General features: G+C 41.6%; 1 protein-coding gene across 15 annotated transcripts in view; it reads right to left on the bottom strand.

Moving 5' to 3' along the window:
- ADGRL3 (adhesion G protein-coupled receptor L3) overlaps positions 1-18,455 on the bottom strand; it is a 494,343-nt gene that overhangs the window by 172,632 nt on the left and 303,256 nt on the right. For 11 of the 15 annotated variants that reach the window (XM_036381490.2, XM_036381492.1, XM_036381497.2 and 8 more), the window contains 2 exons: positions 4,926-4,940; positions 2,354-3,154 (listed from right to left, as the gene is read on the bottom strand). In XM_036381490.2, coding sequence (XP_036237383.1) covers positions 2,354-3,154; positions 4,926-4,940 — 816 coding nt within the window. The remainder of the gene's footprint in view (positions 1-2,353; positions 3,155-4,925; positions 4,941-18,455) is intronic. The other 4 variants (XM_054514770.1, XM_036381483.2, XM_054514769.1 and 1 more) reach the window with 1 other exon arrangement.

Below are 18,455 nucleotides of genomic sequence, written 5' to 3'. Positions count from 1 at the left end.
CAAAATGGGTTGCACTGAACTTTCAGAGAAAGCACCATGCAGACCTGGTCTCCTTGCTCCTCTCTGCAAAAAAGCCTGATATCAAGCAACTATTTGCCCACCTGTCCAACTCAAAATCAGTGCTTCTATCTCACTGATTCATCAAAACTTGTTCCCACTGATCGGGCTATGTGGGTAATGGAGCAGTAAACTCCCTTAGTGAAGTTTTTTCTCTTCTCTTTGAAATGTCTTGGCCCATTCGAGTTTTCTCATCAAAAAATTCAGCTGCTGTCAGAGCAGACATCTCAAAAGTCCTGTAAACTTGTAAAATAGTGAGGTAATGGGATCCTTATGCAGTTTTGCCAAAAAGGAAATCCTAATAATTCTCAGAGAAGAAAACCACAGGTAAAATTCAGCCTTTCATCCATATTACAAAGCTTTGTACAAAATTTGCACACAGGGAATGTCAGAGAAGGCTCACCAGATTCCCTGACACCAGATTAACTCCCTCATGCCCACCATCCAAAGCTTAGAACTGCTTCACCTTCCTATCTGAGCACTGGGGGATTCTAAATTCTCATCCAAACCAGAGTGAGTGGCTTCAAACCAGAGTTACACAAAGATAAGCCAAATTCTCACAGATAAACCAAGACCTCACACACTTTCAGCCCCCTGCAAGGTTTTCACCTACTCTCCCATTTCACCATCTTACACTGCAAAAAAAGGGAGAACAATTTCCTTTTTTTTCCCTATTTTAGGTTTTTCACTGATTAAAGCTTTTTTTTTTTTTTTTTTTTATTAAGGATGCTATTACTGACAATGGTCACCACATGAACAAGCACCAGCAAAGAGTCCGTTATAATACCTGGAAATAATTCACCAAAAATGAGAGAAACTCTGTGAAATGGAAGGGATGCAATTGATTTCCACTCCTTGGGAATAACCAATAGCTCACAAATTGCTCTGCTTCACTCCACCACCCAGAAAGTACATGCCTGTCATTAAGTCAGGAGAAGGAGAATTATTACTTTATTTTTTACTCATCTGAGATCTTACAGAGGTCAACATCATTGAAAATATCTCTACTCCTTAACAGTCACTCAGTTCTTGTTCATCTGCTTCTTCAAGTTTTTCTTCTCCCCTTCATTACATTTTTATAAAAAAATCACAATTTCACTGCCAGTTTACTACTTTTATTCCAGCCCTCCCCAGATTTTCATACCCTCAATTTCTTTCAGCATCTCTTGATCCACTTTCATTTTATATGGGTAACAAGCTGCACACAGGAAAAGAAAATCTCATCAACGGAAATCTTTTCATTTCTCTTTTGCAATCTAAAGCTCTGAATACCCTCATGCACGTTCAAGTTTCTTACTTACAAAAGGAAATGTTTCAGAAAAAGCCACGTTACTGGTTGAATACTTTACTGTCCAAATTATATTAATTCTGCATTTTTTCTTGCTTTTCCAGCCTTTCAAAGCACACAATCAACCACAAGAAATACCTCATGCTATGACTTCATCAGTACAGTAACAATCATTTAAAACCACTGAGCAAATCCTGTTTGGAAACTCTTGCAAATCATGCAAGCTTGACTGCAGTGCAGGCTAAGTTTGTTATTAGTAAAGTAGCAACTTTATGAATGCAAAATGATGATGGAATTCCCTTATATATAAGGGAATATACCTAAAGTAACTACCAGCACATTTCTAACAGGAAAAAAGGTGGAGAAGCTGGGAAACCTCTGGGGGGCCCAATGATCCCCTAAGATAAAGTATAGTAAGTCACAATAAGTCCTGAAATGCTTTAAAAAAGAAACTTTACAGAAAATAAAGCAAGAATTTAGAGGATTTTGTTGATTCTCCTCCTGACTCCACACTTGTGGGTGCATGCTCACAAATTCAATTAGTCTGAGCTTCTCTAAAAAGACAAAACTCCCCCAGCTTAATGAAACAAAGTAATTTAAACTGGCAGGCAGTTTTCCTCCAGCTGTTTGCAACAACAACAACTTCTATGCTTTGTTTTGTCAAAATTCCTGCAGAAGGGAAAATGATCTGATCATGTACGAAAGAAATTCGATTCCAAATAAAAGACTGCTACCCCTGTGAACAAAAGCATGGGCATTTGGAAACTGTTTCAGGCTACTATGTGCAGATACTCCTTCATTCATTTCATTTCAACTGAGACAAAAAAAAAAAAAATCTGCACATATTAATGTCTTAATAGCCATTATACATCTGTGGAGGGGCTTTATATGCAGAAACTCAGCCAGATCAGTAAGACAGGAGTGTACTTCAGCTTTTCACAAAAATAAATATTAAAAAAAACAAAAAAAAAAACAGGAAGATTTTTGGTTTGGTATTAAACCCCTTACCTGCTCTGCTGTCCAGTGGGCCAAAATCCAATGAGTATTTTACAACGTGATAGTTGTTCCATACATAGAGGAGGTTGTCCCGGGGATTATAATCCACAGCAGCAATGTACTGGTAGGAGTTTGGAAAGGGCACATCCACCATGCTATCCTTGCTTTGGTCAGTGTTATATATGTAGTCTATTTTATTCCCTGTGGCTTCATTGTCGTCATCTTCGTACACAGACTTCACCACATATAAAATCCCACAGATCATGAAGGCATTGGAAGCTGACCTCTTGTCATAGGCAGTATCCCACGTCCCTTCGATCCTTAGCGTGTAAGGGTTCAACTGGCTAATGACAATTTTGCCATTATTCTGTTCTGTTGCATAGATTACCCAGAGCCCGTTCTCGTCCACGGCCAGGTCTATGTCGGACTTGCCTCCCCAGCGGTAGGGAGAGGTGTCGTGGTAGTTGGCGTTGGCGATGATTGCCTCCCCGCTCTTTATCCTGGTCCGCAGGTCGAACTTGACGATGTTCCTGGTCCGCTCCTTGTTGAAGAACAAAGCCCCGTCGTACACCACGAACCCCGTGCCGTCCACCCGGTGCGGGAGCTTGTAGGTGGTGGTCGGCCTGCCGGCGATGAAGTCGTCCTTGGAGGAGTATTCCGTCAGCGTGTCCGTCCGGTACGGCGTCCAGGGCATGTAGTAGATCTTGTCAGAGGCCTGCAGAGGGTCCTTGCACCAGGCGCCCGACTGGTGGTCAGACTCGAATAAGTGTTCGCTCTGGTAAACTCCCTTCAGCAGTCCAGGGCAAAGAAAAACTGTCGTAGGGGAAAAGAATTTGAAAGAAAAACAAAAGTTAACGACAGTTCAGGAGTGGCTGGCCAAAGCATCTCAACAGCTTCTAGTCCTGGAGCAGAGGACACTCGTGATGAGAGGAAAGCCAAGAGCAATGCCTTGGAGCTGGAGACTATCCTTCCTGCCCACCATATCTCTGGAACAAAATCTGCTCCATCAAACTGGGTTTTTCCCCCCCGCCCCCCCCTGCTTTTTCTATCGGCTGTGGCTCGTTTTCTTATCGCTTTTCAAATCTATTTTTACAGGTATACTTACTTGGACCACTCGCTTTTGTAAACTCTGAAATGAATATGTGCCCCCAAAGGATTTCTGGGTTTGTGTTTCCAAATTATATTCTGCAGTGAATCTGTACCTACTAGGTGAAGGGCTAAACTCCGAGGGAATTGATCCACATATTTATTTGAACAGCCCACAGAAGAGTGGCCTAGAAATGGAAATAAGAGAAAGAAATTCCCATCCTTACAGCCCAAGTGATATTAAATATTTAAAGGATACCAATAGCAAAGCAGAGGTGAATCCCTTAGCAACTCAGAGGAGCATTTAAAGCAAAGGGAGTGTGGGGGGGGAACACCCATCTGGAGTATAACTAGGAATGAGACTTTCCAAGCTGCTACAGGACACATGAAACATGCAGTCCACACAATTAAAAACGAATGACATATGGATGCTGAAAGGAAAAGACAAGGAAGAAAGGAAGAAAGGAAAGAAGGAAGGAAAGGAATAAAGTTTGCTGGAGAGGAACCCAATGTCTAGATTTTAATCAGTTAAAAAATGTCCTGTTAAATATAGTAGTAAATCAAACTTAAAAACATATACCTTCTATTGTTACATGAGAGGAGCACAGAGGAGCAGTTTGACTAACTGGGATGCTTTGCTGCTCAGACTTCAGGAGGAGGGGGACTGTTAGGGGCCAGGGCACACCCAAGACCTGGGAAGAGGCTCAGCCACTGCCCGGCTGACCTGGGCCCCACGGGAACACCACCTGCCAGGGGCCAGCCGGCTGGATGGGGAGGCAAGAGGAGGGATGCTGCGGAGCAAATCTGGCCCTGGCCATCCCCACCAGCACCCTCCTGGCCTGGAGGCACTGCACACCCTTCAGGGGGAGAATACTGGTTGGTTATTTGGAACGCTGATCTCCGCACAGTGACCATGACGATGGGATGGGCGGCAGGGAGGCATGAAGAAGTATCCCACCGCGTGCTTCCGGCAGCACGGGGCTGGCAGGATGGGATCCCACATTCACACTTCCTGCTCGGAGCATAATTGATTATTTTTTGTAAATGCAGAAATTGGTAATGTTGTCTGGAGAGCAAGACAGGAGGAAAATCAGATTTAATAACCAGTATAAAATTATATAGATCCATTGGAGTCTAAGTAACCACGCAGAGTTGCTGAAAAAGGGGTGCCATTTCCAAGAGGCTTTTATGCCATAATTAGATATACTTATGCACATACATATGTATGCACACCTTCCAAATTCTTTGGGGCAGGAAAATGAGTTCTCTAAGCCTTGGAATATAAATTTAATGGAAAAAAAAAAGGTGGCACCGGTTAAAAACTTTTCAGCAAACATGAGTTATCTGGTGAAGTTGAGCAGCAGAGATACTAAATAAACTTTAACAAAAAGGTAGTGAGAATTAATGACAAAGTATTTCAACTAAAACGTTAAACTGTTAAATAACTTAGCCTATACATAAGTAATATATATATATAATTTGAAAGGTATTTAATTACCTTTTTGTTCCACTTCTATTGTAGAGAGAGAGGTAAAGAGAGAAAGGAGAAAAGAGAATAGATTAATGGTACTGTATTGGCCAGGTACTTTTCTTTACCTCTTTCATAAGAAAAGGAAGATTTATTAATTTACTTTGGTATGTGAACATTTATATATATATATATATAAACCTTTCCTCTGATATATACACTGGATAATATGCAGACAAGCTGAACAAAATACAGATAAATTTTAACTTGAGAAAAATCTGGCAGAAGAAAAAAAAAAGCCCAACACTTGGGATGTAATGAGCCCCCTGGACTCTACCTTGTCAGGAGCAACCTTGGACTAGTTTCATAGAACAAAATGAAATATCCATTAAGTGAAATATGACTGATACAGCTTTATGTACAGAATAAAAATTCCAGGGAGAAACTTTATATAATATACATCTTCATACGTTTTGCCAAAATCCTGTAAAACAGAGATCCCTCCCTAAAATAGGAAAATATTAACTTATAACATGGAAAAAAAAAACTTAGGAGAATCAAATGAGGCATGTCCATGGATGCTTGTAGAGTCCTGTCCTTTGTCTTGGAGAAACACTTCAGTAAGAGTTGGAAAAAAGCACTGGAAACATTGTAGCACTTATTTATAAGATCCCAAAGATTCACAGTGTTAATGAGACAAAAATATGTAAGCACATTTTTCAAAGCCCAACCCCAGAACTTGCTGGATATTTTAGTGTGAATTATTCACTGTGCATCATAATCCTGCTGAAGAGACTGTGTCCCTTTGGACAAAGCCCCTTTCAGGTGGAATAAATAAATAAATGAAGTGCACTTATTAATTCCTGAATACTTGGTACTAGTTTCTGCACCTAACAACCTCCTGCAACAAAGTTTGTGGGTCCTCATCCAAAAGCCTCCTGCAGTTGTGGCACAGGCCCTGACTTCTTCCAGCTTGGTGGGGACCCAGCAGCCTCCGCACCCCAGCCCTGCGGTTTCCTGGTTCCGTGAGGCCTCTTCCCCGAAGGTGTAAGAGAAGACAGGCCCCATGAAATAACAGAGGGAGAACTGAGAACTTGCCAGCAAACCAGGATGGCTTTGACAGCTGAGATCTCTGTTTGGAGAAGTGAGACAGGAATGCAAAGGTGTGCATGCGTGCTTTGGTTTTGTTGCCCAGAACTCACTCTAGCCCTTTCCAGGCTGAGCCATCTGGCAAGTGTCCTCTGTTGCTGGCATTGCAGAACTCTTTGCATTCAAAAGTCTCGTTCATTTGGATGGGAAATTGCAGGCTTGGAGGAAGAACAATTTCAGGGCAGGGCTGCAAATGCTCTGGCTAGACATGTGGATCTACACGTCCCTGTCCAGAGAGGCATACAGCTGGAGCCAACTGCAGCTCCCACAACGAGTGTTTACAAACTCCAACAGCCTTTTTTACCTGGGCTTTGATTCAGGCTCCTTTCTACCTCATAACAGGTTAAGGTTAAAGGCAAATGTTTCCAACATGTGGCTGTCAGGGCTCTAGGGAGCAGAGACAATGCATTTGAGTGCAATCTGGTTTTGCAAGGGAAGGAGCCAGCAAGATTAAAAGGCTCCAGACACAGCAGTCAGAGAAACCCACACACCACTTGTTCTCCCCATCCTGGGCTGTGGCTGGTCACAGTTAAGTAAGGTATTCAGAAAAGCATTAAATGTCCCTGGCAAAAGCAAGAAGGCAATGTGACAGATCCCCAAATATATGGCTTCACACTGATTCCCCTGGCTGATGGTATACAGTACCTCTGGCAGTATAGAAGGCAGTAATTTACATTTCCAAACGCGCAAAAGCTTTTGTAATGCATTCAAACAACAGCATGATATTGTAAAGCAGGGAGAGAGAAGCTTCTAGAGGACATAATATATTTGTGACCAGCTGATCTGAGTGACCTGAAGCGTTGATTACCCTTATCCTGAATAGCTCATATGTGTTATTAACACTCAGTACTGTATCCAGCTCTCTTATAATTCCAAACACGGATGGGTTTTGGTGACCTTCTGAATGGTGCTTCCATTGTATGTGTCACAAACACCTATTTTCCCTCTGCTAATTTAAGACTTAATGCTTTTGAATTTCAATAATTATTCAGCTTACATTGGGGTGCCATATTCTTCAGACAGGTTCCATGAGAAGCTTGGAGGATTTAGATCATTGAACAACATTAAAAGAAAGGATCTAATTAGAGTCTGATTATCCCTTCAGTTACAGAACATACCACTGCAAAACTGTCTTCATAAAGTGCTGGTATAATTTTTTTTTAATTTTTCCCAGTTACAGACAATTTTACATCTGTTATGCCTGTACCCGTCTACAGAATTTAAGTACTGATGACAGCACAGGGTTTACCTTACCTACACAGTTCTACAGAAAAAAAAACAGGCATACACAACTTTTATTCTTATAGTGAGGTCTTCCATTCCTGATGTCACTGCATGGGTGGAGAACAACATCACCTTGATTCCCTTCAGTGGTTGCCAGTGCCATTGACTTCAACAGTGTCAGGGGCCAAAAGGAAATCAAGGACCACTTGCTGTGTCTGAGGAGAGTTATAAACAAGACTTTCCACATACACTGATTTTCTCATGATTTTTCAGATGGAAGGAAAACTGAGGACAACATACAATCATGAGCCACTACAGCCTGTCCCCAAGCAGACTCCTGCCACCCATTCAAAGAAATCACACAAAAGCATTAATTAACTGTTCTTACTAGTGCTGGGTTGAGGCACTGAAAACACACTCTGGCACAATTAACACTTGAACAACATTAACTGCTCATTTTCTTACCGCCACACTGATTTGCACTCAACTATTTAAGGCACAAGCACACAGTGGCAGAGACATACAGAGAGCTGTCTCCCTGGCACTGCTTCAAACCCACACAACAGCAGCATAAAACTCCTGGAAAAAAATATGTGAGTAGGGGAATGTTAAAAGGCAATTGCAAAGGCAGTGCAAAAATGCATGCCCTGTACTTTGCTAGTTGTTTAATTTTTCTTTTTTAAAAGATGTTTAATAGTGGCCATAAGTGACATCCACTCCCTGCCCCTGTCCTTCACAGATGTGATTGATTTAACATACTCAGACTAATAATTAAAACACTCAGCACTAAACACATAGTTAATGACAAAAGAGAAGGACTAAAAAAAACCGTGTTTTTGAGGCTGAACTTAGAAGCACAAGCTGCAGCTTCTCAGTCATGCTAGAGTGTGTTTCATGCCAGGCATGGCTGCATCTCATATGCACAACCAACTTGACCCCATGCATAGGGAGGTAAAGCTGAAAAGCAATTTATGTGTTTCTCCCTAACACACAGCCCCATCTGTGGGTCCTAGGTTGAACAGGGATATGTCTGAGAAGCTGCAAATCTAACAAGGCGCCCCAAAGCACGTCCATGTAGAGCCTGCTCACAGGTGAAAGTGTTCTTCTTTTTTGAAGGCATGGTTGAGTCCTGGAGTCACAGGAGAAAAAAAAAAAGGAAAAAAAACCTACAAACCAAAAAAAACCCCAAAAAACTAGGAACGTTTAAAATTCAGCAGACCTAAAATAAATACACCTAAATCAAGGGAATGAAAATCACAGAATCACAAAATGGTTTTGGTTGGAAGGGACTTTAAAGATCATCCAATTCCAACCACCAGCAATAGGCAGGGACACATTCAGCTATGCCAGGTTGCTCCAAGCCTCATTAAAACATGAAAATACTTTAAAAAAAAAATTACATTTCAAACCCACTCAACCCCCATATATGGCTTTCCAGAAGAAAAGCTAAGAGAGCGAGCTTGGCATTTATATGACATGCTCTGGCAACCTGAAGTTCAACATGCTGCAGAAGTACCCATCTCTGCTTCTTTTTCTTCTCCCCACACATAATTAAAGTGACAAAAGAGACCACACAGCCAAGTTCAGTGCTCACTCTGTGCAGCACAGACACAAAACAAAGTACATGGCACCATTTCTCCCATCCACCCACTCCTTCTAGGAAAGCCTGGAGTCCCACTGCAGTGCAGGTAGGCGGTCACCAGACCCCAAACGCCTTGATAATGGGAACACAGCCACATCCACTGCAGCAAGCTCCACCAGCAGAAAGTCAGATGATATTTTGCCTCTAGGCAAAGGAATTCAAACTATGGTCTTTAGGTTCACTCCCTCCAATGCAACTGTCCTCTCTAGACAAGACACAATGGCCTTTGTCTTCCACATCAAGCCCTCCCCAAGTCACAGCTAAACTCCCGTCCTGTCAGTCCCAGTGAAACACTCATTTTCTGAGCTTTTAATGTGAAAAGTTTGAACTTGCAAACAGGGGAAAACCCCTTGAGTCTTGGCTCAGGAGCAAGCACAAAGAATGGAAGAATTAGGTTTTCTAAGACTATTTTACAAATACATACGAGTAATGCTATTTTTCCATTTTTTGCCGCCAAGTCTTCCTTTACTTTGATTTTTCTTTTTTTCCTCAACATGACGGGTTTTCTAGAACATATTTAAATGGAGAACAGACCCCATTAACATTACTGGAATTTTCAGTCCAAGAGCAACCTGACACTTGAATGTAAAGCACTCAGACTTTCATTCTCCAGCCAGAGGAATGAAGAAATTATTCTTATCAAGTATATCACCATGAATTATCTTTCCTGTGGCTGACAATTTCTCTTATGAAAGAACATTCAACCTCAAGCCTCTCCAATGGAGCTCTCCACCAGACAAAAATTATTCTACAACCTAAGCTTTAAAGTTTCCTTAGGTTAAAACTATTACAGTGGTGGGAGAAACTTAGTTTGTAACATTATTTTAAGGTCTCAGCAAACAGAGTACTTCCTTCTTCTTGGCTGTATGTAACTATGTGTGCACATTAGACTCCCTCCTGTAAAAGCTGGGGGAAAAATAATGGATTTATTGCCCAGGAGATGTGCCTGCATTTTACAGCAGATGAAGAGTCAATCCTTTATTTAATAAAAGAGAGGAATAATCTCACTTGCTTAACTTCCAGATGACGTTTTTCATATAATATGCAAGCACCAGTAAACAATGTGCTCTACAAGTACTTTGAGCTACAATGGCTTCATGTAACACATTCCTGAAATTATCACCTCCTAATTAATTCTGCTGTGAAGCACAGAGATTGGAAATGTCAATAATCTATGCTTTCATGAACCACAACCTAAATTAGATCCTTAAATATGGTATCTATAGATCTGCAGAAATCAAAGCTGTCATTTCTCATAAGTGGATTTTTTTTTCTCCTTAGATTTCCATTTATCTGATAAATTTGTGAAACCTTTCAAACCATTAATTTGGGCTTCCTTAAAATGTCAGTGCTTTCAGTCTGCTTTTTAATACATAATAACTAAGTTTAATAGATGTTCACTAAAATAAAACTAAGGATTATTAATGTTAAAACACCTGTCAGTGTAACTTAAAGTCATCAGGACCCAGGAAACCACTAATATACATTAAGTCTTGTCCACTAGAGGTTTCTATGAGATGAAAAAAAGTTATGGCTTCCTACAAAATTGCCTTGTGTATTCTAGATCAAACTTCAGGCTATTTTGGGAGAAAGCCATCATTTTGTTAAGACATTCACATAATGGATGACAGGCATCAGAGGCTCAGGCTCTCACATGGACTCTCCCACAAAACCCAAGTAGTAACAATTGCTTTTCCATGGCACTGTCCCCCTTGAGGCAAATTTTTCTATAAGCTTAAATGTTATTACTTCATTTCCTAATTTTAGTTACAAAAGCACACAAAAAAAATTATTCCTTTAAATATTTTGTAAAGAGAGAACCAAAAATCTCTCCAGCAGAAAGCAGATGAAACTCAGGGAATTCTGACTTTTGGGATTAAACAGATCCATGCTGTGTGCCTGGCCCTGCAAGAGGAGCAAACAGCGAGCTGGTTCTCAATGATTTTGCAAACATTTGGATTTCCTGAAATTCTGTGAATAATTTCTATTCTTTCTTTGCCTCTCTCCTCTCATTATTATTCCAGGTGGCAGTCACAGTGACTGGCTTCTCTGAAGAAGCAGACATTTAATCAGCTTCAGCAGATACTGAATGTGATTGTCTGCACTTCTAAATGTATTATTCCAAGAGATAAATATTTTTTTCTCAAGTAAAGATAATTCACTTAAGATATAATGAATCCTGAAATATACTGCACTGGAAAGAAAAGAAGAAGCAGGAATTGTTATATTCAAAGCTCATCTTCAGAAGGAATATCTGATTTCTTAATGTGTATAAATCTCTTTTGTAGATGAGATTTTATGTTTAGAGCACCATTTCAAAGATAAAGCAACCTGAAAAACAAATTCCTCCCTGTATTTGGAAAACAAAAAAGTTGTTTATGCTATTCAAAGTGTTTGCTGGAGCACTGGCCACCACTCACTACCCTCACAAATAGAAAAGTTGCTTTCAACTTGTTGTACACCAGAATTTTCCTTTGAAATTCACCAATTAAAAAAGAAGCAGCAAGATGAGCCAGCACAAGAAGGGAAAAAAGAAAGGATACAGTACAAGTACTGTGCAAAATTCAATTAAGGCTACAGGTCATTCAGCCAAACTTTCCCTGGCAGTTGGCCTGGTATTGTTTCCAGCACAACAGCAGATGAGTGAGCCACCATTAAATTACAGCAGAATCAGCCACCTGGACATCATTCTCCCATAACAAAAAAAAAAAAAAAAAAAAAGAAAAAAAAAAAAAAAAGAAAAATTGCAAAAGAAGTGAAAGCACAGCTCCAGAGAGGGAGGTAAGCACTGCAGGGCTGACCCTCTGCAGCACTTGTTCTGTGGCTGTCTCCTGCTGCCAGTGAAGAGCCTGATGCTGAGCACCCATCAGCCTTTTGCAGCCAAGGACAAATGAGATGCAGAGATCCAGTCTCCCCAACAGAGACATGAATTAGACCTCATCCAGGCTCTAAGCTTCTTTATAAAATGGGAGAGAGTCACATGCATCTGTGCATTACTTACAGCACCCAAAAAAAGATAGCTGAGCTTTTCCACAGAACATCTATTTAATAGTACCCTTCTGAAAATGGTCTGGGGGCAAACTGAGTATCAAGATACTGCTCCCCTCCATCAAGAAAGGCTTCTGTGCACATAGAGGTGGCCCAAGAGGTGCTAGCAGCAGGGTTTGATGCTCCAGGAAAGCTAAGTGTGGTTTTTCAGGGCAGGAATGTACATCTAATTCCCAGTGCTACCATCTCAGCCCAGGAGTGCTCAGAGACAGGGTATGGAGAGACGAAGTGACAGAATGGTTAAAGACCCACAACAAAATAGCTGTTTGGGAAACAAAAAACCTTGTCTGGTAAAATCTAACCCCAGAGAGCTCTTGTAATCAAGTCTGAGTCTAGGTCTTACTCCCTTTTGCTCATTCAGCCATTGTAACTGGGTCAGGTAAATAGACCTGGATAACCACCCCACTTGTTCCTCCTCTTGGGATTTCAAATGCACAGGAATATCACATGGCAAATGCAGCTAAGTAGGAGTAATTATTATTTGCATGGCTTTTTAAGATCTATTTCTTGCCTCTTACCTGACTTTAAAATGAAAGAAATCCTGAAGTCTCTTAAAGATTTGTCCTCATCCAGATGAGAGCTAAATCTGGTATGTCAAAAACCTGACAGAGCCATCAAGGCAAACATTAGATGTCTTGCCTTAAGCAATAGGTGGGAAAGGAAAAATATCTTAGGTGGGAGAGCACTGAATTAAAGCTCCATGTCTTTCAGTCCAATCTCTCTCCAAAGAGGAATAAACTGTTTGTCACCCTGCCAGCTATGAGACTAGCTATAAAATAATAGATTCCACAGGCCCAAATGAGGCTAATCATGATTGCCAAGGCATGTCTGAGCTGTGAGAAGTGAGTGAAATCTGATGCTCTTCAGAGAAAACATTTATTGAAAAGCTCTTTGCTCTGCAATAAGCCTTGGCAGTTCTCTCATGTCTTGGAGTATCTACCATATTTCTCATTTGATTGCAAGGCATATTGCTGACAGCAGCTGCTATGGCTGAGTTTCCTTTAATAACGCTTTGGTAGGTAAAACACCACTTTTTAGCTATTGAGAGAACGGTCAGGAAGGATTTTGTATCAATTGCCTCTGTCAATAGTACTTATTCTTAAGTGTCTCCAACTGGATACTGTAGTAAACTGCCCATCAAAATCAGAAAAGGATTTCCACAAAAACAAACAAAGTGACACGTTTGTTTTCCCCTCAATGAATTGGTGAAACACCTCCAAAGTAACTGGAGAGGTGGGATTTCACTGCAGCCACTTTGGAGGGCAAGTGAAGAGCAGGGGAAGGAGATGTTAAGACTTCAGACCGGTCTTTGGAACAGATTTTACAATCTGGTGTAAATTTTAACAACATCTGCTATTTAAAAAGAGAAGATGAAAAAAGGAACCAAGGCGTGCTTTCTAGAATTTTTAGGCTGAAGTAATTAACACAAGTGTGCTGTACGTGTGTGTGTGAGCACATATGTGCACATATGCAGAGGAGTGGCTTCCAACATTTTGGGATTTAAATAATTAACCCAAGCGTGTGTCACACGCACATACGCTCACATGTGCAATGCAAAGATGCTGGCACAGCTCACACTTCGAGGCACATTCCTAAAACACTCTGAGAGAAATTATTCTGACACAGCCCATCAACAGATTGCTAAAGCAAGTATTGCAGAAAACTGCTTGGGAGCCTTCACTTCATCTTCTCTTTTGCTTCAGCCTTCAATAGTCAGAGTCAACCAAACCTCAGCTGAGAGGCAGATGTTTCAGAGGAGATCATGTGCTGATGATGAATTGTGAAAGGCTCCCATGCCTTTTCCCCAGCTCATGCTCCAGATGTGCTGGGGGATGGGAGGGATTGTGTGCATGCCTTTGCCGTGTCAGACACACAGGCACAGCCACCTCCTCACAGAGCAGAAAGTGACACTGAATGTCGGGGTGTCCCCCCTCAACACCCCTCTGTGCTGTGGACCAGCATCCTCCTCCTCCTCCTCCTCACTGGCTTCCCTCCTCTCCAAGCACTCATTAATCCCCGCCTATCCTCCCGTATTTGGGGAGTGACCGAGCAGCAGAAGCGATGCCGGGAGCCCCTGCAGTGCTCTGGGGACAGCTGTGACAAGCCAGCCTGCCACCAGCCGGGGCTGCTGCACTCGGGCACCGGGACAGGCTGCGCTGGGGGATTCACTGAAGGAAGCACGCAGGTAAACCCATCAAGGGAGTACCCTGCAGCTAATGTGTGCTCTGAGCCCAGGTGTGAATAGAAAACCCTTTATGGGTTTCAGGATTTGGCTCCCCACTGCCTGAATACAGAACTAAGAAGGATGACATTGTGTTTTACGCTTATTTTTAATGAATAAAGTACTGATATAAAGCAGGAACGTAGCTGGAATGAACTGTCACTTTAAATGAATACATCTGAGACCTTTAACTTGCACAGGTATATTCAGTGAAGTAAAAATATTATTCTGCTTGGGAGAACCACAAATTACAGCAATAAAATATATGCAGTGAATATGTAGAAATTTCATACTATTTGCAATGAACTGAATATTAGGCACTGCTAAGACCTATCATTTCACAAAAAAAGAGACTACTTTATTTCTAATTTAAAGCATAAGAATTTATGAAGGTTGAGGGAAGGCTTTTGTGTGCTTTTGCAACAGTTTAACTTCTAATGTATTACCTGTTCAAAAATTAGGATCCTTGAGGTTCTTGCACATTACTTACCATGCACATGACTGGAGTGGTCAATGTGTGGTGCCCTCCCTACTTCATAGCCAATGCAGCTATTTCCCCATGGCATCAATAGATATTTTAAAAAAGTAAAAAAATCTTGCTAAATGGAAAAAAAACCAAGTGAAATGAAACATGCTCATTTTGGTATGAGATAATTCAATAAAACTGTCTACTTTGCTAAGGCTTAGTTTTTATGTAAAACAACACTTACTTATCTTGCTAGATTCAAAATGGCAAAAGAATTAAGGGTGAGGTTCAGTTTTCAGTCCAGCTTTTAGTAATCTGAAAATAGGAAACAGTGTTAAAAGGAACACTTAACAGATCTAGGGGACAGAGCCAGATGCCCAGGCTATGCCTGCTTCACATAAAAATGCCCTTTCTCTCTTGAAATCTCTTTTGGATAATTTAGATGACGCAAAACCTCAAAAATCAAATTATCACATTGCCAGAAGTTCCCAGAGGGGCATCAATGGGGCCATGCTTTTATGGTGACACAGAGGACTTGGCCCTCTCCTTTCACTGCATCCTGCTCTCTTCTGCATTCAGGAGGACTCATCCAACAGATCTGATGGGACTGTGCCATGGCCTGAACCCACACACAGCACAAGCACAGCTTACAGCAATTCCTGAGAGAAGAGATTCAGCTTCCCACCAAATTCCTAAATAACTTTGGGGGTGAGAGGGAAGGGCTTTTGAGAAGAGTTGGACCAAGCAGACATGCAAGAAAGGCTGGTGAAAAGGGGCTGAAATTTGAAGTGAAACAGCTTAAGGAGTATAACCATTAAGACCAGTATGGAAACACAACTTAGAGCATCTGTTGACACCCATCTTGACCATCAGCCCCCACAGTTCACTGCTAACCAGGTCTGCTTTTCCATGTTCACCTCCCAGACAGAGGACACCAGCAGGATAACAACCCATGTGTTCCTGGCAGTGACAGCACAGCACAAAGTCAGATCATACTCAGGCACAACCCAAACAAAGTCAACTGTTTGGCCTCAGCAGGCTTGTGAAAGCCTGGGTTGTTGTGCATCTCCCTCACAACCTGTGGGCAAGAGCAGTGCCTTCGGTGAGGAGCTGTGTAGCCTACCCCACTGCCAGGAGCTCGTGTGGAATCTTTCACAAATGCATACTTCTATAAAAATTTAAACAACCTTCAGTGCACTACTATGTTCTCTTAGAGCTAATGCACAAAATAGAAGAAATAAGAAGAAAGTCCCCATGACGGCTCTACCTGCCTTGACTGAGGTAGAAGACCTCATCTTTAGATCCACAGATGTTAGTCTAAATTAGCAGAAGACCAAACCATTTTTTAAAAAGGGTTCTCTGAGTTCAAGAAACAGGTACTCAAACAGCAGTTTCACAAAAATTGTGGCCCATATCTCAGTGCAACAACAATGTTTGTGAAAATTGCAGATTTTGTGTGTGACCTGAGACACAGAGACAGGATGGAAGTAGAGGTATTACTTTGTCTGAGAGACTGCCCCTCTCTGAAAGCTCCAGGGGGAGCTGCTGGGGACTCTTGGCTGCTGGTGCTGTCTCTTCTGGTGCCACACTCATATACAGAAACAAAAAAAGATGGATGGGACAGCTCTGATGCTGCATGTGTTGTCAAGCCATGGGGAACCTTCTGGGAAAGGCTACGGCGTTGGTCTGGTCATGGCCAACAGGCAAGAAATGCAAGCAGGAAGCAGCCAGCTTTGCTGGCCTCTGGATCTTTTAGTAGACCTGCCAGTTATGAAAAATACCCCTTTGACTGATGGCTTCTGGACCCCCTGTTCCATGCAAAGAGTAGGTGTCACACAGCTCCTCCCTTCAAACTCAAGCAAGTGGTATTTCCATTTTACACATCAGGAAGCCAACACAAATGCCAATACCTTGAAACTCTGACAGAGCAAGGAGCAGTGCCCTGGAACAGCTGGCCAGGAGTTTAATTCACTGTCCATTAGCTTAAAGCAATTCTTAGTTCACAAACTCTCTAAGAATATTATCACTCAAGTTTTCAGGATGACAAAAGGGGAAAAATCAAGGATTTCTGCAGTTTTTCCCAAGTCATGCCACAAAGCCAGAGGAAAACCAGACCAGGTGTTTGTGGCACAATTTGTAGTGAATTAAGCAAAATCAAACTGTGTTTGACATATGCACAGCTGTGTGTGAACACAAGGACAGGAAAAATATGTTCAATGAAAAACTAAGATGACAAGTCTGGTACATCAGAGCTCTTCAGAGATCTGCCTGTCCCACAATAAACCTCCATTTGCTAAACATGTCTCATTTCTTCCTGAAGCACAAGTGGAGCCAGAAGAAAACATCCACAGTATTAACAGCATGGGCACATTTAAATCTCTTTCTATTCTCTTTATGTTTTGAGGGGGAGGGCAGGGGTGGTGGTGAGAAAACTAAGGGTAAGTTAAAAAAAAGAATTAAAAAAACAAACCCAAAAGACCCACTAAAACCATAAACCACTACCAGAATAGGTGTTTTAAAACCATCCACGATTTCCATCCAAAGCCACATGCTCCTTTGGATCAGAACTGTGATTCTGTCTCAGAAAACTCATCTCACTGCTTACAATTCTGGTCATCTCTGACTGCATCACAACCAAATATAGAGGGAAAATAACAGCCAAAAGGAACAGGCTTCATTTTCCTAAAGAAAGGCATGAAACAATCACTTCATTACTTACATTCAGAGGAAAAAACTGCTAATTTAAAAACTCCATACATATTCTCAACTTGTCATGTGGATTCCCTTAAGCAAAGGCCTTGAGAAATGAAAAGCATTTTGTTCATACTTGCCTGAAGTTATAAAACTAATGAAAAGACTATATGTAATGCAAAAAATTTCTAAAGGACTGGGGAAGAAAGCTGACTTTTTCATGGATATACTTTGTGTTTTGTTCTTCTTAATCCTATTTTAAACATAAGTAACACAGATGCTGCCAAACTGCATATCTGAATGATCCTGGTTTGCATGCTGGGATTCATAATTTAGTCAAAATCGGGGATGAAAAAGCCAGTGATAATATTTCCACTGTGGCTGACACTGCCACAATGGCAAATATACCAGATGAGGACATGTCCTGTTCCTTTTGATGGTGTTTATCCCAACAACATCCCAGGGCCAGAGCAGAAATAGACAGCAGCCCACTAAGCGAGAAAAGACTGTTCTCCAAATAGCTTGCAAGCTAAACAAACAATATAGTCAAGGTTAATTAAAGATTGATTAATATTTCCATTTGGGAACAGTGGCAGGAAAATATTACACATTTTGTCCAAGGAAGCTGTGGCAGAGCTGGGAAATGGTGCCAAAATTGGCTTCCTCTGCTTTAACCATAGTCCAACATCAAGTGTGAAAACCTGCAAGCATAAGGATGCTTTCCTCAAGGGATGATCACTGCAAATGCAGCTGTCAGCATCCTTCCAGTGTGCTGTGTGCAGCCTGGCAAGGTCACCTTGCCCAGGTCTTTTTAAGGATGGCTGGCAGAATACAGCATGGTGGCCTCCCTTTAGACAGACAGTAAACAGGTATAAGAGAGAATTTTTCTTTTCCTCTAGTCCCACAGGTTCAGTGTTGTGAACTCCTGTGGATCACATTTGCTCAGGAGAGAGGATGCAGGCTTTGAACACTGATGTCTGGTCAATGAACTCTGAGCTACCTTCTCAGCCATGCCACCTGTCTGGGTGCCTGCCTGCCATCAGCAGAGTCTGCTGGAGAATGTCTGGTCACAGGGAGATAGATCTGCTCTCAGGAACTGAGGTGGTTTGTTACTTTACA

The sequence above is a fragment of the Molothrus ater genome, chromosome 4 (genome assembly GCF_012460135.2).
Source record: "Molothrus ater isolate BHLD 08-10-18 breed brown headed cowbird chromosome 4, BPBGC_Mater_1.1, whole genome shotgun sequence".
Lineage (NCBI taxonomy): Eukaryota > Metazoa > Chordata > Aves > Passeriformes > Icteridae > Molothrus > Molothrus ater.
Note: the sequence above shows the minus strand (reverse complement) of the source record. Positions and strands in the feature narration are given on the sequence as shown.